At 35.8% G+C, this 25,939-nt stretch overlaps 1 protein-coding gene across 2 annotated transcripts in view; it reads left to right on the top strand.

Moving 5' to 3' along the window:
- ERBB3 (erb-b2 receptor tyrosine kinase 3) overlaps positions 1-25,939 on the top strand; it is a 115,047-nt gene that overhangs the window by 55,408 nt on the left and 33,700 nt on the right. For both annotated transcript variants that reach the window (XM_053708115.1, XM_053708114.1), the window contains exons 3-7: positions 9,136-9,322; positions 18,212-18,337; positions 22,549-22,614; positions 23,785-23,903; positions 23,985-24,126. In XM_053708115.1, the coding sequence (XP_053564090.1) occupies positions 9,136-9,322; positions 18,212-18,337; positions 22,549-22,614; positions 23,785-23,903; positions 23,985-24,126 (640 nt within the window). The remainder of the gene's footprint in view (positions 1-9,135; positions 9,323-18,211; positions 18,338-22,548; positions 22,615-23,784; positions 23,904-23,984; positions 24,127-25,939) is intronic.

The following is a 25,939-nucleotide window of genomic DNA, read 5'->3' as shown; positions in this document are numbered from 1 at the left end:
ACCAGCATTTTAAACACATCACTTGTTTAGAGAGCCTAGGGTGCTTTTACCATCTGGTAATTACTCAATTTGTTAATTGCTGACATGATACAAGCCCCACTGATGCTCTGAGCTGCTGCCTTATTTAAAATGCTGGTGCACTGAGAATATCTAGCTATGCTTCACATGCACGTGCAGAGAAAAATGATGACTCTAAAACAGTGATAACTTTTACTAGAAACATTTTTTGCCAATACCTGTTTATTGCAAATATGTTTTTAGTTAAAGATGTCATTTACCTATGTACAGTACAATTTTGGCCGGGTTGTTCCTTTCACACTACTATATTAAACACAGCTTCCATACAGTCGTCATTTGCACACTTTATCTGTCCATAATTCTCATTAGAACAGACTAGATAAGAGAAACCTAGGTTTCAACATGGCGGTTCCTGTTACTTTACATAAACTCGGGGAAATTGGAAAGCCCACAATTTTCAGAATTTAGTTACAGGAAAAGGAGCCACACTAAATAATGAAAGTATATTGCAAAGGCTTTTTTTCTACCACACATCATTTCTCATGTTATACTACAATCTCCAAGTTTTTAACTTCCCTGTAGGTCACTTTAAGTAAATATTTTTTATTTTATTTTTTAGTTTCTTGTTGCTATATTGTTTGTACACTTTGCTCATAGCGCCTATGTGTTTCTAACATATATCATTTTCATATTACTTGTAGTTTTCTTGTTTTCATATGGTAAAGATTTGTCACGATAAAATCAGCGATCACAAGGTGTAGTCTCTTTCATTTAATGATTTCTTGCTGTCTGTCTGTACACCCATAATACATATGTGTTAATGTATTACACCTGATATTATTAACCTATCATACACTGCAAAGCTGGAGTACAAGTTAATGAGTTCACAGCATGTTTGTGCTGCAAGTGCAAGAATGTAAATCTGGCCTGTCCTGTTTAACAAGCTCAATGCTTAAACACGGAATAACTGGTTTCCCCTCCCTGCCTAACCCACAGACTTTCACTTTGCGAGAGGCACCCCGTTTTTATTCCATGAACAAAATGCTCGGCCTGTAACAATACAACAGCACTGCAGGATTTATCTTTATAAGATACAAGTTACTGAGCAATGCAGGGTAACCACACCCCTAAAATACCTTCCTGTCATAATTTCTTAAGTCATTTTATACATATTTCATTCCTTTCATAGAGAGCACCCACAGGGAGTGGTCCTGTTCAAGATAAAGGTGCAGTTATTATTTCTCACATAAAGCTATAATACTTCAAGGTGTAGAAAGCTGCAAATAGGAAACATATTCTAATGTGTTAGAGCATTTTCTAATTGTACTACTGCTAACCTATACCTTTATTTTTAACCTAACACATAGTTGAAGTCAATTGCAGTCCAGCAATGCACTACTGATCCAGAGCTGAGCCAATCAATGGCGTCATATGTGCATAGCCACCATCCACTGGCCGTGTTTCATATCAGAATAGGCAGTGTATTGCTGCTTCACAAGCTGATTTTAACAGTGTGTTTATTAATTCTTTCAGGAGTTAAACACATAAGTATATGCAAGCAAAAGAGATATAAAACACTAACGTATTATGGCAAATTTATTTCCCTTTAAATACAAAAATCTGTCACATTATAGTTACATATTTTTAACTTCTTCAGTAAAAATAGCTTGAGCCTAGATGAGTTAAGAAGCTATCACCTAGATTTAGAGTTTGGCGTTAGCCGTCAAAAGCAGCGTTAAGGGGTCCTAACGCTGCTTTTTACCTCCCGCTGGTATTTAGAGTCAGGCAGGAAAGGGTCTAACGCTCACTTCCTTACCGTGACTCCAGGCTACCGCAGGTCCCCTTACGCCAATTGCGTATCCTATCTTTTCAATGGGATCTGCCTAACGCCGGTATTTGGAGTCTTGGAAGAAGTGAGCGGTAGACCCTCTACCGACAAGACTCCTACCGACAAAAAAAAGTCAGTAGTTAAGAGCTTTATGGGCTAACGCGTGAATATAAAGCTCCTAACTACTGTGCTACAAAGTACACTAACACCCATAAACTACCTATGTACCCCTAAACTGAGGCCCCCTCACATCGCCGCCACTCTAATAAATTTTTTTAACCCCTAATCTGCCGACCGGACACGGCCGCCACCTACATTATACCTATGAACCCCTAATATGCTGCCCCTAACATCGCCGACCCCTATATTATATTTATTAACCCCTAATCTGCCCCCCAACGTCGCCACTACCTAACTACACTTATTAACACCTAATCTGCCGACCGGACCTCGCCTCCACTATAATAAATGTATTAACCCCTAAACCGCCGCACTCCCGCCTCGCAAACACTATAATACATTTTATTAACCCCTAATCTGCCCTCCCTAACATCGCCGCCACCTAACTACAATTATTAACCCCTAATCTCCCGCCCGCACTGTTGCCGCTACTATAATAAAGTTATTAACCCCTAAACCTAACCCTAACCCTAACACCCCCCTAACATAAATATAATTTAAAATAAACGAAATAATATTCCTAAAATTAACTAAATTAATCCTATTTAAAACTAAATACTTACCTATCAAATAAACCCTAATATAGCTACAATATAACTAATAATTACATTGTAGCTATTTTAGGATTTATATTTATTTTACAGGCAACTTTGTATTTATTTTAACTAGGTACAATAGCTATTAAATAGTTAATAACTATTTAATAGCTACCTAGTTAAAATAACTACAAAATTACCTGTAAAATAAATCCTAACCTAAGTTACAAATACACCTAACACTACACTATCATTAAATTAATTAAATAAATTACATACAATTAGCTAAATTAAAATACAATAAAATAAACTATTCTATAATACAAAAAACAAACAAACACTAAATTACAAAAAATAAAAAAGAATTACAAGAAGTTTAAACTACTTACACATACTCTAAGCCCCCTAATAAAATAAAAAATCCCCCCAAAATAAAAAAATGCCCTACCCTATTCTAAACTACTAAAGTAATCAGCTCTATTACCAGCCCTTAAAAGGGCTTTTTGCGGGGCATTGCCCCAAAGTAATCAGCTCTTTTACCTGAAAATAAAAATACAATACCCTCCCAACATTACAACCCACCACCCACATACCCCTACTCTAACCCACCCAAACCCCCCTTAAAAAAACCTATCGCTAACCCCCTGAAGATCATCCTACCTTGAGTCGTCTTCACCCAGCCGAGCCGAATTCTTCATCCAAGGTGCGCAGAGGAGGTCCTTCATCTGGTAGAAGTCTTCATCCAAGCAGGGCTAGAAGAGGTCCTCTATCCGGTAGAAGTGTTCATCCAGGCGGCGTCTTCAATCTTCATCCATCCGGAGCGGAGCCATCTTCAAAGGAGCCGACGCGGAGCCATCCTCTTTAACCGACGACTTCCCGACGAATGAAGGTTCCTTTAAGGGACCTCATCCAAGATGGCTTCCCTTCAATTCCGATTGGCTGATAGAATTCTATCAGCCAATCGGAATTAAGGTAGAAAAAATCTGATTGGCTGATGCAATCAGCCAATCAGATTGAAGTTCAATCCGATTGGTTGATCCAATCACCCAATCATATTAAACTCGCATTCTATTAGGTTCATAGGGATAATGTAGGTTGCGGCGGTGTCCGGAGCGGCAGATTAGGGGTTAATAATATAATGCAGGTGTCAGCGATAACGGGGGCGGCAGATTAGGGGTTAATAAGTGTAAGATTAGGGGTGTTTAGACTCGGGGTTCATGTTAGGGTGTTAGGTGTAGACATAGAAAGTGTTTCCCCATAGGAAACAATGTGGCTGCGTTAGGAGCTGAACGCTGCTTTTTTGCAGGTGTTTTTTTTCAGCCCAAACTGCCCCATTCTTTCCTATGGGGATATCGTGCACGAGCACGTTTTTCCAGCTTACCGCTACCATAAGCAACGCTGGTATTGAGGGTTGAAGTGGAGCTAAATTAGGCTCAACGCACACTTTTTTGAGCCTAACGCAGCCCCTCAGACAACTCTAAATACAAGCGTTGTTTGAAGAGTGCGCTGGGAAAAAAAGCAGCATTAGCTACACGGGTTTTTACCGACAAAACTCTAAATCTAGGCGTATATGTTCTGAATTTAGGAACTAACCTTACTAAATAGCAAAGCTCTTAAGTCGCACTATGAGATAGCATGACACATTATCTGAGGTCTGTTCTGCAGAATGAGCATGTTCACTCTTTGGCATGAAGGTAAATCTCTTTCTGTGCCATCAAAAAAGTAAACAACAAGTTTACAGTTTGTTCATCATTTTAGTGTTGTCTGTGCAGGCTGGGTGCCTAAAGTGGTCTGAGCAGAAACATCTCCTATCTTCTTGCCATTATAAAACAGTTTGTTGATGATATCATTCCTGTTTGTAATTATTTAGATGATTATTTTGTGTAAAGCAATTTTATGAGACTTTTCAATTTACTTATATTATTACAAATACTTTGTTCTCTTGTGGCCTATTTATTATGTGTCTGTCCGACATGATCATGTCCGACAGACATCGCTGAATGCGGAGAGCAATACGCTCTCCGCATTCAGCAGTGCACCAGCAGCTCTTGTGAACTGCTAGTGCAACGCCGCCCCCTGCAGAATCGCGGCCAATGGGACGCTAGCAGATGGTGTCAATCAAACCGATCGTATTCGATCGGATTGAATTGCGGCGATGTCTGTCCACCTCCTCAGAGCAGGCAGAGGTTATGGAGCAGCGGTCTTTAGCCTGAGGGCTCGCCAGAAACACGGCCGTCAAGCTCCATACGGAGCTTGATAAATGAGCCCCCTCGGTATCCTTTGTTGCAAGGCATACCTAGGTAGACTCAGGAGCAGCAATGCACTACTGGGAATTATTTTTTCACCATTTGTGTTCAGATCGTTAGCTAGATAGTGCATTGCTGCTCTGGAGGTGATTTTAATTTGACATGTTTAATCCTTTGCAGGGTTTAAGCACATAGTTATAGTCAGGCAATAGCGCAATAATATAATGCTCTGTCTCTTTAGAGGATATTCTTTTTGCACCTTTATGCCCCAGTAAATGACACGGGATATTTATGTAAACACAACAAATATGGCTGGCGGTTGTTGTGTTTCAGTTATGTGGTAAATGAAGAACAGAGACTGGAAATAGATGTTTTCCTCGAGCAGTCATACAGTTTACAAGGATTTATTTCTTTATGTAATTAGTGGTAGATATAATTAAGTTGATACATATTAGAGCATATTTTAAAGGGCAATTATAGTTAGAAGAAAATAAACTCATTTAAACCATTAGAACAGTGTCTTTTAAAATCTTTTTTTACGCAGCTTTTTTTTATAACTTACAAGTTAAAAGGACATGAATAATAAAAATAAAATCTCATGATTCAGATAGAGAATACAATTGTAACGAACATTCCAATTTACTTCTATCATCTAATTTGCTTCATTCTTCAGATATACTTTGTTGAAGTATTAGCAATGCACATGGTTGAAAGCCAATCACACAAGGCTTCTATATGCAGCTACTAATCAGCAGCTACTTAGCCGATGTAGATAAGCTTTTCAACAAAGGATATATAAAGAGAATGAAGCAAATGAGATAATAGAATTAAATTGGAAAGTTGTTTATAATTGCATGCTCTTTCTAAATCATGAAGAAGAAAAATAATCGGGTTTTATGTCACTGTAAACCAATGTAAATGTTCCCGTTTAAATATTTCATTTTACTCATTGTTTAAAAAAAAAAATCTAAATGCTTTAAAAAGTTGTATTATTTTTTGCTTACAATATACAGGTAAATCAAATAAATTGGTCCTCTCTGTATTTGGCCAAAGTGGCCTTTAATCTATTAGTGATTTGCAAAGGTTTTTTTTTTTTCTTTTTTGCTGCTGCATAGTTTTATAATTTGTTAGCATTTCACACAACCAAAACCCATCAAATACATTAGGATCTCTGATTGACAGTGCTGAAATCCACCAGAACCCCCTATCACACAGGTGTTTGCATGATGCTTGGATTTATCTAATTTAACAGCCTTAAAGGGACACTGAACCCAAAACATTTTTTTTCGTGATTCAGATAGAGCATGCAATTTTAAGAAACTTTCTAAGTTACTGATATTATCAATTTTTCTTCATTCTCTAGCTTTCTTTATTTGAAAAAGAAGGCATCTAAGCTTTTTTTTTTTGGTTCAGACCTGTGGACAGGACTTTTTTATTTGTGGATGAATGTATCCACCAATCAGCAAGAACAACCCAGGTTGTTCACCAAAAATGGTCCGGCATCTAAATTTTCATTCTTGTATTTCAAATAAAGATACCAAGAGAATGAAGAAAATTTGATAATAGGAGTAAAATAGAAAGTTGCTTAAAATTGCATGCTCTATCTGAATCACGAATGAAAAATTTTGGGTTCAGTGTCCCTTTAACTACTTAAAACCCCAATGGCTTACTTTAAAGGGTCATTATAGCGGCTCTGCACCTCTGTGTGTTTAACTCCTGCAAAGGGGGTTAAACATATAGTTAAAGGGGCAGTAAACCTAGAAAATAATGTTACATTGAGTGTAATGGCGCGATCGGTCCGGGCTGTGACTACACAGCTGCCCAGATGTGCTCAGAGGGAAAACCAGACCCGCTCAGTAGAGCACAGAGGGCGGGTCTGAAAAAAACTCTTTTTTAGTAAAAATTCCAGCGGCAATATTATGTTACATAAAGCTGGCACTAATATAATGTTATATAATTCTGCACCATGTGCAGAATTATATAACATTATTTTCTAGGTTTACTGGCCCTTTAAAGCACGACCCACCCAGATTATGATGTGATCTGGAATCATGGAACACAGATTGTTTTCATGGGATTCTACTCTGAACATAACCATTCTGGAAATCATAATTATTGTGTATATTGCTAACTCACTGCACATCTGCTCTGTAGTGTCACCTGATCATTCTAATTATGTAGTAGATAATTTAGGAATAGTCTTTATTTATTAAACTTTTTTTTCCCCTGGGAATTGCTCTAAAGTGAGAAAGTGCAGGAATAGATTTTATGGCGTCAAGAGAAAACAGAAAGTTACACGCACAATTCAGACTGGTATATGTCTTTCTAGTTGCTCAAGGTAGAATATCTTGTTACTTTGCATTTTATGTCTATTTCCTTACCAAGGTCTAGCACTGACATATTGGTTATTGAGGCTTTGATTCTGAAGAATAAGGAGTTGTGTGGCAAAATTATTGTCACTCTTGCAAACCTCAAGGCCTTTTTTGTGGATAGAGCATTTGATTGGGTTTGGGTGATTGTGTTTAGCAGTTTTGAAGATAGGGAAGTCCAGTGAAGATTAGTGTATGTCTTGCTCATCTTGGAATTTCTCCAGAATGGTGTGAATAAAGGATTTTAAATTAGGTCACTAAACGTTCTGGTTTCTGCTTGTTCAGTTTTGCTTCAGTTGATTAATTTGTTTTGTTTTCAGCTAAGATATTCGTCCATGGGGTTGTATTTGAAGTAAAAGGCACATACAATGCCATGTAGTTTACTTCTCTGTTGTTCTGAAATAAATTAATCTACTGATTAATGCTCAAAATGTTCTGAATACATAAACAGGTTGTTTATTACAATTGGTTTTCAAAGGCCAATCTCCCCTCACCACTTATTTGGAAATACCAATTAAAGGGACAGTCTACACCAGAATTGTTATTGTTTTAAAAGATAGATAATCCCTTGTTTACCCATTCCCTAGTTTTGCATAACCAACACAGTTATATTTATATATTTTTTACCTCTGTGATTATCTTGTATCTAAGCCTCTGCAGACTGCCCCTTTATTTCAGTTCTTTTGACAGACTTGCAGTTTAGCCAATCAGTGATGGCTCCCAGGTAACTTCACGTGCACGAGTACAGTGTTATCTATATGAAAAACATGAACTAACACCCTCTAGTGGTGAAAAACCTGTTAAAATGCATTCTTAAGAGGCGGCCTTCAAGGTCTAAGAAATTAGCATATGAACCTCCTAGGTTAAGCTTTCGACTAAGAATACCAAGAGAACAAAGAAAAATTGGTGATAAAAGTAAATTGGAAAATTGTTTAAAATTTCATGCCCTATCTGAATCATGAAAGTTTTTTTTGGACTAGACTGTCCCTTTAAGACTTGTTACTTGAATAGAAAAGGCTAACCACTGCCATTTTGTTAGCAAAACTTACATTGGTTTCACTATCTTATCTGCTCCCCTGAGCTAAAACCAATTAGATGTGTGTCAGAGTTACACATGGAAAGTCTCCATTTACATCCACCTAGCCATGCCCCTGGACTAGCCAGCTCTGCTAGACTTGTAGGACTAATATAGAGTGCATGGAGCTGTACTCAAGAACAAAATATATAGTCATATTATTCAGCTCTTAGCGGTATAAATGAAAGGCTGTCGTAAGACCTGATGATTAAAAGCTCGCTGGCAAGGAGAGAAATCAAACAAAATCTTTGGGCTCTCTATTCTTTGAACATTATATCCTAATGAGGGTTTCTCTTCTTCACATCTAAAACCCTGTATAGCAGAAAAATAGGTCTCAAGTAAAAAAAAATAGAGCTTTAAATAATCAGGCCCATAGTTTTAAAAAGACAGTTTATTGGTTGTATCAATCAGCACTGGGATATATCTTAGGTAGCATTTTGTTTTACATTTACTTTACAAATTTGAATCAAGTATTAACTATACAGTTTGATAAACACGTTGACCCACAAGTCTATTAGTCCTAATGCCTGAATCATGCATCACTGTCCTTTGGTCTGTTTAGACTTTAGAATAGAACTTCCAATATGTCCTCCAGGTTGGTTGGATGTTAATTATGAGTTTAAATTGGGGTATGGCTAGTAGATGCTAGAAAAATCATTATTTTAAGTTGAGATATAGACAAACGTAAAACAAGAATGATATATCACATCCCATCTTAACATGTGCATTGTATTACAGAAAACTTTCAGGAAATAATATACCAGTAAATAAAACGGATGGTTAAAAGTAAAATTGTGAATGTGATTTATGAAGTAGATTAATCAAAGAACTTTTATTGTTATACATACATAGCAGTTAACATGTTCCTCTGGTTCTTTTCCAGTCCGTACGTGAGGTGACTGGTCATGTCCTGATCGCCGTGAATATTTTCCAGTACCTCCCTCTGGAAAATCTGAGAGTTATTAGAGGAACCAACCTGTATGATGGCAAGTATGCTCTATACATGGTGCTCAACAATCAAGTTAACGGCACACAAGGCATTCGGCAACTTGGCTTCCATAAGCTGACAGGTGAGATTAGGGTCACACAAATCTACCTCTGCACTATGTAGATAGAGCACTTTATTTTTTTACTAAACTCTCCCTACATTTTTTCATGGTAATAATTATTAAAAATAAATAAATAAATAAATAAATAAGGAAATAATCTTTCCCATGATAGCCATCAGGATGCAAACCAATAAGCAGTTACATCCTGGTCGACACTGTGACCTCTGACACATGGTGGGATAGCTTGTAACCATTTATAGACTCCAATTCCTTTATCTGTGGGGAAAGCTTTACCGGATAATTGTATTTCTTTATTTTGTATGAATTAAAAGTGAAGGAACATTAAAGTAAACATTTTCTTCATGTATATAAAACAGGATATATTAACATTTATTAGTATTTTTTTTTTTTTATTTGAATAAAGCTTTAGAAGTTGGCATTATCAGACAGTAAGTAAATGATATTTCAAGGAAGGACCATTAAATATAGTAGAATTGCATAATCAACAAATGCATAATAAAGAAAATGCAATACACTTACTCTGAATTTCAAATGAGCATTCGATTTTTTTCTGATAAATGTAAAAAATGTCGCTACATTTCCCTGTCCCCTTTTCATGTGACACCCATCAGCCAATCACCAACTCATATATGTAAGCACTGTAAACTTTTGAACATGCTCAGTAGAAGCTGAAGCCTCGGAAAGTATGCACATAAAAAGACTGCACATACTTTGATAATGAAAGTAAATTGGAAAAAAAAAATTACGGATAAACATGCACTTCCTGTTTGTTCCAATATCAGCTTAAACTGCTTTAACTTAAAGATACATTTAGAAAAATCCATTTAAAACAGAAAACCTGCAATACATTTTAATATACCCTCTGTAAGGCACAGCATATAGACAACTTCATGTGCTTTTAATCTTCTTAATAAAAGTAATATTTAAACATATTTCATTGCTGCATTTTAATATACATGATAGAAATGTTTGCTTTTAATAACCCTTTAAATTAACATGGGGAGATTAGTAAAAAATAAACTGTTCTTTCCCTGAGAAAAACTGTTGAGTATATCTGTACTATCTGAGATCTATACAAGATCATATACCAATGGCAAATGACTCCTAAATTGCACAAGTTCTGCACTGTGTGTCCTGGAGACCTTATGGTTTATGTTTGAGATTCTTCACATACATAGTAGAGATGTCCAGTTGTTATCTCACATTCTAACCTTTTTCTGCATGTGTTCTACCTTTAAAGGGATATGATAATCAAACAAGTTTGTTTTTGTTTTTTAGAAAAGAGAGAATATTTCAGCATTTTTATTTTTTTAAACCAACTTTTTCTGTGGATGCTGTTCCTGTCAACCAGTGTATAATCAATACCTAGGTATTAGTTGTACTTCCTGATAGTTTAATTTAAAATTGAAAGAGTTTTTAATTAACCCCTTGTTCCAATGAGAGATAGATCTACATCATGCTGTACATAGTCCATGGTACAGCATAACGTAGATCTTCATTGGACCTTCAGGAAGCCCAAGCAGCATTGGTTGATAAGTGACATCCAAGACTTGCTGTTGGTGGGCTGCAAGCATCTAGTTTCATATGGTAATGGAGCATGATCCAATGCTACAGAAAAAGGAGATCTTGAAGGGGAGGGTGGGCCACTACACTACTGAAAAATAAATAAATAAAAATAAAAAAATATAATTTGTTACTTGCTTCTAGAAACAAATATGGCGGTGGGAGGGAGGGGGTAGGGTAAAAGAGCTGTTGGGGGGATCAGAGAGGTGAGAGGGGAGGAGGGACTCCTACATTACAGAAATAAATCAATATTTTTTAAAGATAAAACAAAAAAAACCTTAACTGCAGACCATCGGCTAGTACCTAAGATGATGGTGACCAGAAGGGAGAGGGAGGAGGTAAAGGAGCTGCTTGGGAGAGATTAGGTAAACATCAGGGAGTAGGGGTGTCAGGTGGGTGGGTTATCACTACACTATAACAAAAAATTACCTTACAGGCTAATTTAGCCCTTCACTGCTTGGAATTTCAGAAGTTTGGTGTGCAGCTACTATAAGGGGCCTTCTAATTTCAATTGCAAAACCATGTATGTCTGCTGTTTCTAAACTAAGGGGACCCCAAATAACTTTTACAACCATTTGCTTTATGACTGCAGTAGTAGTGTGTAAATCATTTCAAGAAACCCAAAATTTGCAAAAAAGTTAACGATTTTATTTTATATGATCATAGAAACATAGAATTTTACGGTAGATAAGAACCAAAAAGGCCCATCAAGTCTACCCATATTACATGTTACTTTTTCCTTAGGATAGCCTTTTGCATGTCCCAGGCAATTTTTAATTCCTTTACAGGCTTTGTGTTCACCACCTCAAATGGAAGTTTATTCCATGAATCCACCACCCTTTCTGTAAAAAAATGCTTCCTCAAATATCTCCTGAATCTGCTACCCTCTAACTTTAGATTGTGACCCCTTGTTTTAGCATTTATTTTTTTGTGAAAAATGCTTTCAGCTTCTATTTTATTAAGTACCTTCATATATTTGAAGGTTTCTATCATGTCACCTCTTTCCCTTCTATCTTCTAAACTATACATATTTAGATCATAGAGTCTTTATATGTACGTTTTATATTTTAGACCGTGTACCATTTTAGTAGCCCTCTCTTGGACAGCTCCTAGTTTATTTATATATTTCTGAAGATTTGGTCTCCAGAACTGTACACAGTATTCCAGATTTGGCCTAACTAATGAATGAATCATATTGGGCGGCATCAGATATACTAAAATGGGCCTAGATTAATACCTTGGGTTGTCTACTTTAAAAATATATTTATTTTTTACAGGTAAATAAAAATACAAAGGCTCTATTTCTGTTTAAACTGAGTGATAGCAAAAATGCTAAAAATTCTCTGGTACTTTAGGCAAGTTTTTCTCTGAAATTTCTGGTAGTGAAGGGGTTAAATGGACAGTGTACTGTAAAATTGTATCCCCTTTAATTTGTTCCCAGTTCTCCATTTTACCTGCTGGAGTGAATTAAATTGTTTAAAATGTGTTTATTTACCTTTATTTTGGCATTTAAAATAGCTGATTTTGTCTGTGGTATCCCCACCTATACTGAAAATGTCAATACTTAAAATGGACATTAAACCCAAATTGTTTCCCTCATGATTCTGAAAGGCCATGCAATTTTAAACAACTTTACAATTTACTTTTATTATCAATTTGCTTCATTCTCTTAATATCGTTTGTTGAAAATCATATCTTAATATGCTTTGTAGCTGCTGATTGGTGGCTATCTAAAGAATGTAGCAAATTAAATAACACTAGTAAATTGGAATGTTGTTTAAATTGTATTCTCTATCTGAATCATGATAGAAAAAATGTAGGTTTCGTGTCCCTTTAAGTATTGTCTGTAGAAAAGCTATGTATATATAGCCAGCAGAAGAAATTACATTTCTAGTGTGGGGGTAGGAGAGAGAAGTAATAAAATGTTAGCATTCAGTTGTTCTCTTCAAGGGCTTGTGAGATTTTTTAATAAATGTTGCCAGTATTATAAAGCCCCTGTCCTAATTGATAAAGGCAGTTTTTACTTCTGCTTGTAAAGGGACATGACATTTTTGTTTCAGGAGTCAGACAGAGCATACCGTTTTAAACAACTTCCCAGTGTACTTCAATTATTTAATTTGTTTCATTCTCTTGTTATCCTTTGTTGAAGAAAGAGCAATGCACCTGGGTAAGCAAATAACAAGTATGTGCAGACACCAATCAGTAGATTCTGAGTCTACCTAGGTATGGTTTTCAACAAAGCATACCAAGAGAACAAAGCAAATTAGGTAATAGAAGTAAACTGGAAGTTGTTTTAAATTGCATGATTTGAATAATGAAAGAATAGTTTCATGTCCTGAAGACGATGCATACATTACAATAGGGCTCACAAAAAATCTTAATTTAAAAATCATAAAAAGAATAAATAAAATATTAAAATGCATGTTTGTACACCACTGATTCTCAAGTTGTTTATTGTCATAGGAACAAAACCCACTGCACTATAGGCGGATAGGGACAGACCTCCACATGCACGAGAACATCATTTTATTTAACACACAATGAAACCATATGTTTTATAACATTTTCTGTTAGATAAAACAAGGGGGGAAATGTTTATCACTGATGGGGCATCAGGTTGTCTGAGTCTTCTTATGCATTGACATTTTTTTACCTCAGAAATAACACCTCAGCTTTAAAACCAACTGTATTATACTTATTTTTAACAATGAGTACATTTACTCTAACAACATGTACTAGCAACATAGCTCATTAACAGATATCAGTCTTGTGGATTTAGCACCATTGTACATTGATCTCTTAAGACTTCTTTTCTGCAGTACTCCCAGTTCTTTAAAGAAACAGTCTAGTCAAAATTTAAACTTTCAAATTTACTCCTATTATCATTTTTTCTTCGTTCTCTTGGTATCTTTATTTGATAAAGCAAGAATATAAGCATAGGAGCCAGCCCGTTTTTGGTTCAGCACCTGTGTAGCACTTTATGATTGGTGTCTAAATGTAGCCACCAATCAGCAAGTGCTATTCTGGTGCTGAACCAAAAATGGTCCGGCTCCTAAGCTTATATTTAAATAAAGATACCAAGAGAATAAAGAAAAATTGATAATAGGAGTAAATTAGAAAGTTGCTTACAATTACTTGGTCTATCTGATTCATGAAAGTTTAATTCGGACTAGACCATTCCTTTAACTAGATATCAACACTAATACTTATTCCAGGGCAGAATTCTCTCATATATTGGTGGACCTTGCTCATGCACCTCTTCTGCTGCCCCACAGAGTAGCTCTATTCTTGCCTGGGAAGTTTGATCTCCAAACCTGCCTATTGCACTTTAATATTATATCAGCACCATCTTGCACTACAGGCCAGACTGCCCACCTCACACCGTTGTCATGTACAGTCTTGTTGTCTAGTAGTTTTTGCTGTTGTTTTAGGCACATTTCCCAAGCATAACTAAAATGATTAGTACAAAGGTAACAATCTATTATATGTGCTGACTGACAAATCCTGATTACTGCCAGTCAAGTTCTGCAGCTACCCTTATTGTCAGAGAAATACACAGCACCTGCAGCATTTGACTGATCCTGTTCAACCCCTCTCCTTCTATATACAGCCTATTACGTGCAGTAACACTTCACACTATGCTAAACACACACTGACAACCGTACACTCACAACAACAACTTGTGAACTTTAGCATTTTGTTTTAGTCTTTGTTTCTTTATTGATTTACAGCTAGTAAAAGGTCTGCCAACTTTATGGTATTCTCAAGCCTATCAAACAGATAAGTATTTGAACCTTTCTGTCCCTGGATCAGTGCACTGGTTAAACAGGTTCCAGACTTTAGCAAACTAAATACTGAGTAGTACACAAACACTTGCAGAGGTAATATTATCATGTGAATACAACATTATGTGAGTAAATGTATTACACACTGGGTAGATTTACTACTATCCCTTTATAGCCTCTCTAAACTCTCTGGTCTCTCCTCTTTTATTCTATGGGATCATTCAGTAAAAGATTGCTCAGAACAACATAGGAACTGAAGACCACTTCATTGTATGGCGAGGGACAGCATCCATGTTCAACTTATGCATTACCTTAAAGGGACGTTATAGTAAATACATAAACTTTCAGGATTCAGATAGAGCTTGGATGAAGGAAAGCATACTGAGGTATGCTCAGGAGCATGCATGTGTCTTAAGCACTATGTGGCAACAGTGTTATACATGTAACCTGTAGATGGAGCTTTAGAGTGCAGAAGCTTCAGGCACTCTATGCACGAACTGTATAACATTGTTATAAACAGTTTTGTAAACACTGCTGCCATATAGTACTTGAGAAACGTGCACACTCCTGAGCTTACCTAGGTATGCTGTCATAGAAAGGAGCTAGGTTTTAACCATGGATACCAAGAGAAAAAGCTACATTTGATAGCCATAGTAAATGATAAAGTTTGTAAAAATTGTATGTTGTATCAGAATCATGAAAAACAAATTCCACTTCCATGTCCTTAAAGGGACAGTCTAGATAAAATTAAACTTTCATGATTCAGATATGGCATGCAATTTTAAACAACTTTCCAATTTGCTTTTATCGTCAAATTTGCTTTGTTGTCTTGGTATTCTTAGTTGAAAGCTAAACCTAGGTTAGGCTCATATGCTAATTTCTAAGCCCTTGAATACCGCTTTTTACCTGAATGTATTTGACAGTTTTTCACAGCTAGAGGACGTTAGTTCATGTGTGCCATATATATATATATAGGGTGACCATATTGCCGCTTTAAAAAGGGACATATATGAAAAATACATATGCCAGGTTTCTTATACAAAACATTTACTTTAAACAGCCCTGACATATGTATTTTTCATATATGTCCCTTTTTAAAGCGGCAATATGGTCACCCTACATATAGATAACATTGTGCTCGATACTTATGAGAGGTCACTGATTGACTAAAATGCAAGTCTGTCAAAAGAACTGAAATAAGGGGGCAATCTGCTGAGGCTTAGATACAAGGTAATCACAGTTGGTTATGCAAAACTGGGCACTGGGTTATAAAGGGATTATCTATCTTTTTAAACAATAAAAATTCTGCAGTAGACTGTCCCTTTAATGAAAGCCTGGGTGCTAAGTCATAAATCCATATCCAAGCTAATGCAGCAGCAACCAACTTACACTGTAGTCAATATGTACTTTATACAAACATACACAGTGTAATGACATTATTTTAGTCCAGTAAATGTACTGTAAAATTAAATATGATTTAGTGTATACATTGTTTTTTTTACCCGATTACCTTCTGGATAATTATGCGGTAGCATTGTCACTATTTCTTAAAGGGAAATTACACATTTTCTTTTGAATAAAAAAGAGGGCATTTAAGCATGTAATACATTGTTTTTAACCATACTGAATACATATACTTTTACTGACTTGCTGCAGTTTGGCCCTGCACACACATATGTCTGTGTTAGTTGTCACAATCAGCCAATGAGAATGAGCAGCTTTTACTTGTTTTTCTTGCAAAAAACCCTAATATATGTAATTGCTGTTCGTCCATATGGATTGTTTAAATTCTTTGCCAACTAGGTATCTTTAATTAACTACTGTATCACTGCCTGTCATTTGCCTAACGTTTGTGGAACAGAGGATTTGTGAGTTGTATTGTTTTGACAATTTAAATGGAATGAAACATGATACATCAAAACAAGTTGACTTATTTTAAAGGCAGGACCAGTGGCTAATGAACGCAATGACATCCATTAATTGCTTAAAATAAATCTGATTGATATAAAAGCCAGTATGAAAATCCCCGGGTGACGAATGCTGTGATTATCTCAAATTTGTCTGACTGATTTAGGGGGGTTACAAAGCTTTGCTCCAATGGAATGTGTCCGTCTAAATCGGCATGTAGGAAAAATCTAAGCATTTTATGGCAGCTGCTCTCCTTTAATGTTATTTGTGCTTTTCATTAAAAAATATTGTATACAGCTGCGTAGGTAGCTTTATTTTATCCACGCTAAAAAGGGGATTACCAAACAGGGAAAATGATACAAACAATTAAACTCCAATCATCTATTGTCAGCTCTGCCAGGAACAAGGAGAAAAGCCAGACAAGACGGAAATTTCTCAGATAGGGTCATTCAGGGTGGGCTCTATGATTGGATCTGGTATGACCACAGGACCCAGGTGGCATTTGACAGGGATGGCACATGAGGAGAGCATATTCCTTAAAGGGACATGAAACTCCAAATTTTTATTTTATGATTTAGGTAGAACATACAATTTTAAACAACTTTCCAGTTTACTTTTATTATCAAATTTGTTACATTCTCTTGGTATCATTTGTTAAAGGAGCAGCAGTAGTGGTTTCTAACTGAACACATGGGTGAGCCAATGACAATAGGCATATATATGCAGCCACCAATCAGCAGCTAGAACCTAGGTTCTTTGCTGCTCCTAAACTTACCTAGATAAACCTTTCAGCAAAGGATATCAAGAAAAGGAAGCAAATTAAATAATATAAGTAAATTGGAATGTTGTTTAAAATGGTATGCTCTGTCTAAATCATGAATGTCTAATTATGACTTTACTGTCCCTTAAACCCAGACAGAACAATATCTTGGGCCGGTCTTGTGTCTGTACCTATGATGCAGGCCAACATTTGGTATTTATCAGCAATGGACCCAGAAATAACCGCTAAAATCTGTCTACAGAGATATGTTCCACTTATTTGAGCGCTGTTTGTTTCTAGGTGCACAAAGTAGCTGCTGAACCCCCATAAATGGTAATATAAAGGAATAAGTCAGCTAAAAAGGTGTATAAAGCTGGGTTATCCAGCATAGACGGTCTCAGGTGACTCATTTTCAGCATGTGTCTGCGTTAGGCCTCTCACATACCATTCTAACAGAAGTTGCTGACTAAATCTCAGAGATGCTCAGCTCTATAAGACGGTTAATTGTTACTTATTACAGCTTAATAGCTATTCATTATTGTGCTTCCTAAAATGGCTTAACTTGCATCATTACTAGCAACTAATTTGTTTTTAATTTAGCCTTTTCTGTCATGCTAGTGCTACTGCTAAGTAAAAAGGACACCGTCCCAGTCTTTTGATTCACTTGTTCACAACAGAAAAATAACTTTGAAATTTTAAAACAGTATGAATATTTTATTATTTATTCGGTTATACAATATATGTTGTTTTACCGTTTTTTTTATTATATGCTAAAGCAGATATAGTATTATCAATAAAGCACACCTAGGCATTTATTCCTTGGCGTTGAATTTCATCCAACACTTTTTTTTGCCAATGGTTCCTTTTTCACAGAGATCTTGGCTGGTGGAGTTCACATTACAAAGAATGAGCACCTCTGTTACGCTGACACAATTGACTGGAAAGATATCATACGAGAGCCTAAAGCAGAGATTGAGATCACAGAAAACTCCAAGAACTGTGAGTACCTGTAAGAATGAAGAACTATGTGACTGGTCATCATTTAAAGAAAATCTGTTACATCTGGGACCTAAATATCAACTAAATGGGTGTCGCACCTATCTTTCTATCTATCTATCTATCTATCTATCTATCTATCTATCTATCTATCATCTATCTGTTTGTCTGTCATTCTGTCTGTTTAACTTGCTATCTTTCTATATATACAGCACATAAACAGATGTTTTATTATAATGCATTTACACATTCTACAGCACTCTACAATGTTGTAACATAAAAGAAAAAGAAAAACATGATTAAGCATTGTTGCAACAAATACAATTATATAGCTACTGAGCAGGACTTTACCTATGTGTGTGTGTGTGTGTTTTGTTTTTTTTAATACATCTAAGGCTAACAATTTTAAGTAGATATTTGAGTGTTAGACTGTCCCTTTAATTGCAATCACTGTTATGTTTAAATCATGTTCGCCTAGAGTTCGGCCACTCCACTGTTAGCATATAACCGTAGTGTTGGTTTGAAAAACAATCCGTCATACTGTATCATTTGGCAGCCTTAGTCTGTGCCTCTGCCAGGACTGTTATCTATAAGATAATAAGGTAAAATTCTCTGTAGCAAGGTGTATAAATCCTCCGACCCTAAAGACGGTTCACATTGTGAGAGACAGCCACCACCCTTGGTCCCTGATTTATACAAAAATTGTTTGATTTGTGCGCTAGCAACCTGGGGAGAGGTGTGTGAGAAACACAGTGCCTTCATCTTTACACACACACCTATGTTTACAGTGTGTGCACTATATGAGATCTTGTGCCTGTATAGTGGCTAATGTGGAAAATGTACCAGCAAGCACCCATTTTGAAGAACAGTGAAATGATTTACATGTTATTTAGTATGAAAGAGGAAATATAACATGATACATATTGCACTATTCCACTGACAGATTGGACCTTTTGTAGTTTTATCAGGACTCTCTTGCTGTCAGGGCTTATATAGCTGTTCATTGTGAAATAAAATAAAATATTAAAGGGATAGTCTAGTCAAAATTAAACTTTCATATTTCTGATAGAGCATGCAATTTTAAGCAGCTCATATTATAATTGTTTCTTCATTCTCTTGGTATCTTTATTTAAAAAAGCTGGAAAGTAAGCTTAGGAGCCGGCCTGTTTTTGGTTCAGAACGGGGGTAGCGCTTGCTGATTGGATGGCTACATTTAGACACCAATCAACAAGCGTCACCCAGGTGCTAAACCAAAAATGGTCTGGTTCCTAAGCTTACATTCCAGCTTTTTAAAAATAAAGATACCAAGAGAACGAAGAAAAATTGATAATACGAGTAAATTAGAAAGTTGCTTAAAATTGCATGCTCAATCTGAATCATGAAAGTTTAATTTTGACTAGACTATCCCTTTAAATGTAATCCCACATAACATGTTTACTTCAAAAAGGTAACAACATTGGAATATACATTCATCACGTAGTTTGCTTTCTTTTACTGTAAAATACATCTGCATATGGTTGATGGTTCCACTTCCTCAAAGAATGGCTGGAGCTCTAATTTTGTGCTTAAAGGGACGGAAAACACCTTGTAATTAAAAGACATGTCTGTCTTATGTTGCTATAGAATAACATATCGGCCAAGTCTTAATGTTTTTAAAACAAATTAACATCCTTTTTACTTTAATTATTTTCCAATAGCCAAACGTCGCCCGCCATTAGCCTTATTTGGAGGAGACAATCTGGGCAACTAGGCTAAACACGGTCATAAAGTTAGCATAAAGTGAATTGTTTTGCTGTTGTTATCAGTTAAAGCCAATTAGGGACAACTATGCAGCAGGGTTAAAGCATTGAGAAGTCAGCAGGTGCATTTCAAGTTCTGAGACTTAGAAATTACTCTATTTTCAGGGCTAAATTACACGAAAAGGGGCAAAATAAATAATGAAAATATATTGCAAAGTTGTTTTATTATGCCCAACTAAACATTTTATATAAAAATCTCAAGGTGATTACTGTCTCTTAAAGAGCTCTGCAATTTGCCTGACCTGGCTACATACTACATAGTGATTGCTTAGACTAATGCAATCAAACAAGATATGATAAACATACCGGTACTCACAATTTGTTTTATTGTTTTATCCCTGGGCTGCCCTTAATTTGTAAAACCCTGTAGATTGTACTAACAAAGCAACAGTTTAAATGCTTTGTGTGTGTGTAGATAGATAGATAGATAGATAGATAGATAGATAGACACACACACACACACACATTTTGTATACAGTAAAGAACAGAATCCATTTTTCACAAAGGTGGCCATTACTACTGTTTGATGTTGAGGTGTTTAGGCCGCTCTTCACTTGCAACTAAAAGTGGCTTCACGTTTGCTGGTGGCTATACAGGTCATTTGTTTAAATCTGACTGCAGTAAAAACATAATTTAGGCTTAGAGGGCTGTAGTTATAACTGAATTCAGCTAAACCTATTTTTTAAATTCTTGCTTGTGTAAAAAGCCAAGTATGTTAAAAGCTTTTCTGTCAATTTAAATGATTACTGCACATGACACTCTCAGAGCACTTAGGGTGGTAACCTTTCTGATAGCTCACGTTATGTGTGACTCCTTTATTAAGACACAATATAATTTTTGCTGGCTATGTCAAGGTGTCACTCTGTGTATGTGTTTATGTGGTGACAATCTACTTTTAGGAGCAATAAAGTTCAACCCCACAAACCCATTTAGTAAATATTAGCTCATGCCAATACACAGCCAAAATAAACCAAGCCTTGGCAAAGAGTCTGCCATTTCTTATCCTATTTCATGAGGCCAGAAATACCTCAGATTCAGTGTGAATATGTTACAAGACCCAGGCCAGTTTTTGTTCTCTTTAAAAATAATAAAAAAAAAACGTTTCTCATCGTTGAAGGCTATTTTTGTCAATTAAAGAGACACTACCACATCTGAACATTTAGATATAAAAATGAGTATGGCAGTTATATATTGTTCTTTGTGTTTGTGTCCTTGCATATATTTTCACTTTTCATGGACTGTTAATTAAGAAATTGCAGCAAATGAGTAATAAAAGTAATCTGTTACTTTTTTCCCTGACTAGTAACACCTAGTTGATTTAAAGTGATGGTAAACTTTCCCTTACTAAAACCAGATGCAGAATGTTAGCAATATTTTAGCTGGCGTTTAATTCATCAGTTGTAATGAAGATACACTTTAACTTACTTTTTAATGTAATACTGAAAGTATATTTCCCCGCACTCCATCCGCCTACTTCAGAAGTAATTTTTTGTGAGTTAACAGTTTGAAATTTTCTCTAATCAAGGCTTTAGCGATATGGCACTCACAATTTTTATTTTATTTTTGTGTGTGGCTAGAGCGCCAATTGGAGAAAAGTTCAAACCATTAGCTCACAAAAAAAATATTTTTGAAGCGTGTGGCTGGCACGCAGGGTATTTGAATTTCAGTACTACATTAAAAAGTAAATGAAAGCGTATCTTCATTACAAATGATTGATTAAACCCCATGTAAAATATCGCTAACATTCAGGATCTGTTTATACAAAAAAAAAGTTTACCATCACTTTAATCCCCTAATGACCTGCGACGTACCCTTTGAATGGGGATTGTTTTTTGATAGATTCACATATTATACATATATGCATTTTGTAATTGGCTGATGGCTGTCACATGATGCAGTGGGAGGAAAAATAGAACAAACTTTAAAATTTGTATAAAAAAAAATCTACTGCTCATTTGAAATTCAAACTAAGTGCTTTTGCATTTTCTTTTTATTATGCATTTACTGATTATTAGATATGTGCAATTGGATCCTGCGTGAGGATCCGAATGCAGAAGTAGTCGGCTGCTGGTTCCATTCAACTCATTTCCGAGCTGGATTTATTCTTGTGAAAGATAACCACACTAATTCTGTGCAAATCCAGATCTTAGTGTGATGATCTTTCACAAGAATAAATCTGGCGCTGAAAAGAGCTGAACGCCACGAGCAGCCGCCTACATCCGCATTCGAATCCTCACAAAGGATCCGAACACACATATCTACTGATTATGTAGTCTGCTGTGTTTAGTGGTCCTTTAAACATGTCTGCAAGGTTTATATCTGTGATATGGTCTGTTATGAAAGTCACTGTCAAAAATGCGTAATCAGGCAGAGATGAGTGATATATTTTTTTGTTTGTTTTCTACACCATTGCAGGTAAACCCTGTGATTCATCTTGTGGGGGGAACTGTTGGGGATACAAACCAGATGACTGCCAAAAATGTAAGTTTACTGAACATATTGCAATGTGACCATAATACTAATGGCATTATATTAAAAATACTGTAGTTTCATTTTTTTTACAAATATTTCAAGCAAAGAAAACGTAATCTACCATTCTGTTGCATTGTCAAGGAACAAATACAACTTTTTCACAAGAATTAATCTTCCATGTAGCAAACAAGTGGTGAAATATTTACAGAAAAACATTTAATAGTTGCAGCAATGCAATGATTGCACACTATGAAATTCACAGGGTCAAAACTATGTGATCAGTCATTATTAATTCTTTCATTTATTGAACCAGCTTAATCACTGTCACTTTTTTCTTTATCTTTTTACCCCATTTGGTTCCCACAGCCCATTCATCTTATAAACTAACAGATAAGGGACATACTAATTAATAGTAATATATATTTCTGTATTTATACTGTGAGGTTAGCAGGTGACAAATATAAGCTGCAAATATTATCAATCCTATTTCTTTCTGATACAGGTGCAATATTTATATCATTTTGTCTCCTCTATATATTTTTAGTCATACAGAGAGATTTTTTTTTTACACTTCCGCTTGTATAAAAATTAAATAATGATTTGTAGAATCATATATGTCTTAATACAATTAAGGGGACATGAAACCCATTTTTTTTTTTCATAATTCAGAGCATGCAATTTTAAACAACTTTTCCAACTTTTATCAAAGTTTCTTTGTACTCTTGGTAAAAGCAGGAGAATACGCTCAGGAGTGTGCACGTCAGCAGTTTTGCAAGAATGTTATACAATGTTGCAAAAGCACTAGATGGTAGCCCTATTTTCTGTCATGTAGTGATCCAGACGTGCAGACTAGCTATCTAGATATCTATTCAACAAACAATACTGTGAGAACAAAGCAAATTTGACAATATAGGTAAATTGAAAGCTTTTTTTTTTTAATTAATTGTATGCTTTATCTGAATCACAAAAGAAAAATGTTGTGTTTGATGTCTCTTTAATGCAAGGTTTATATATTGTAAACATATCAATACATATCTTTGTATTTAGAAAAACTTACATAATTTTTTAGCAGAAAGTAACAGATTATCCAATGACTTAATTAAGAATTAAAGTTACTGCAAAACGTAAACCTCTCTTCTAGTGGAGCAATGTTAGTGAACCTTCTGTTTCTATTTGTAGTGACAAAGACCATTTGTGCAGAGCAGTGTAACGGGCGTTGCTTTGGCAAAAACCCCAATGAGTGCTGTCATGATGAATGTGTTGGGGGCTGCAGTGGACCATTAGACACTCAGTGCTTTGTAAGTACTCTTTCTAACCATGAATGGGATGTATCACATCTGTGCTCAGCTTGATTTGTAACAATATGGTCTGTCATTCAGGCATGTCGTCACTTTAATGATAGTGGAGCTTGCGTACCACATTGTCCCCAGCCATTTATTTACAACAAGCTGACCTTCCAATTAGAACCCAATCCTAATGCCAAATACCAGTACGGAGGCTCCTGTATTAAGAGTTGCCCACGTAAGTATATGAGTGTGTGCAGTAATATAGCTGTAAATAAATCATATGTGTGCTCAGTGATATTTGTATATGCTTTTAAATGTCAGCATGGGAGAATATTAGATTTGTTATTTTGTTAATATACACTGTATCATGTATACTGTTTTACTGTACAGACCCAGACAGACAAACAAAGCACCTTACCCAATTTCCCATCTCATACACCTGTTGAAGGGCACAATTGCTATAAGTGTTCAGACAGATACATTATGAAATCTGGAGAAGTGAGGAGTACAGATAAAATGCATTGTAAAGCTGCACTGTGGCTCTTGTACTTAGGTTGGACTGACTTATAGGGGCTATCAGGGTAAAATAATAAATTAACTCCCCAGATTATGCTCTATTTTAAATAAATTTGGATTGGACTGAGGTAAGTCTAATATCCAGGTGTCCACAATTGTTGCATCCCCAGACATCCTATACTTTGTTGGCTTAATATCGATAAATATTTATCTATTTATCTTTATATGTATATAAATATATATATATATATATATATATATATATATATATATATATATATATATACACATATATATATATATATATATATATATATATATAATTTGTGCGGTCCCAAGAAATTGTATAGCTCAATATTAGAAGTCCTAAATCACAATACAAATTACATTCTCCACCAAATTAATACATTTTTTATATCACCTTCAGAATTGGCGGCTTATGTTTTAGATAACAGAGATACATTTTTGAACATTTGGGAATACTGAATAATTGGGTCTCCTGGCTTACTCTCACAGTCCTCCCTTAGTGGTGGGTTGTTTTGACCTTAAGTAGATGATTTTGATGATGTTTCTATAACTTAGGTGATTCTTGTTTGATGTTTCTCTCCAGTTTTTATATAATTTCGCACACATACACACATATATATATATAAAACACGGAAGGGGACTGCACTCTTATACCGGACTGGGTACACATCCCATGACCCTGCAACATACACAGCCCTGGGTGCACAATAGCACTCTCAGGAAGCTGCACTGTCCCCAAAGTCACAGGCAGTTAACCCCAGTCTGGGTGCAAGGCCCATAGGGAAAATTACAAAACAAATTAATACAACACAGAGAGAAAGTCCAGCACTCACTTACTAGCTCTCAGCTAAGATTAAAAGCTTTTAATCTTAGCTGAGAGCTTATAAGTGAGTGCTGGACTTTCTCTCTGTGTTATGTGTGTATATGTATATATATATATATAAATACAAAATTGTTTTTTTAGCACACCTTACAAAAAGTTTAAATCAACATCTGGGAGTGCTGCCAATATGACCCAGTAATTACACAAACAAAGAGGTATCAGCGCACATCCATTTTCAAAAGCACAACATATTTTTTACTGCTGCAAAAAATTGCCTGCATATACAGGGAGTGCAGAATTATTAGGCAAATGAGTATTTTGACCACATCATCCTCTTTATGCATGTTGTCTTACTCCAAGCTGTAAAGGCTCGAAAGCCTACTACCAATTAAGCATATTAGGTGATGTGCATCTCTGTAATGAGAAGGGGTGTGGTCTAATGACATCAACACCCTATATCAGGTGTGCATAATTATTAGGCAACTTCCTTTCCTTTGGCAAAATGGGTCAAAAGAAGGACTTGACAGGCTCAGAAAAGTAAAAAATAGTGAGATATCTTGCAGAGGGATGCAGCACTCTTAAAATTGCAAAGCTTCTGAAGCGTGATCATCGAACAATCAAGCGTTTCATTCAAAATAGTCAACAGGGTCGCAAGAAGCGTGTGGAAAAACCAAGGCGCAAA

This window comes from Bombina bombina, chromosome 3 (assembly GCF_027579735.1).
Source record: "Bombina bombina isolate aBomBom1 chromosome 3, aBomBom1.pri, whole genome shotgun sequence".
Classification (NCBI taxonomy): Eukaryota; Metazoa; Chordata; class Amphibia; order Anura; family Bombinatoridae; genus Bombina; species Bombina bombina.
Note: the sequence above shows the minus strand (reverse complement) of the source record. Positions and strands in the feature narration are given on the sequence as shown.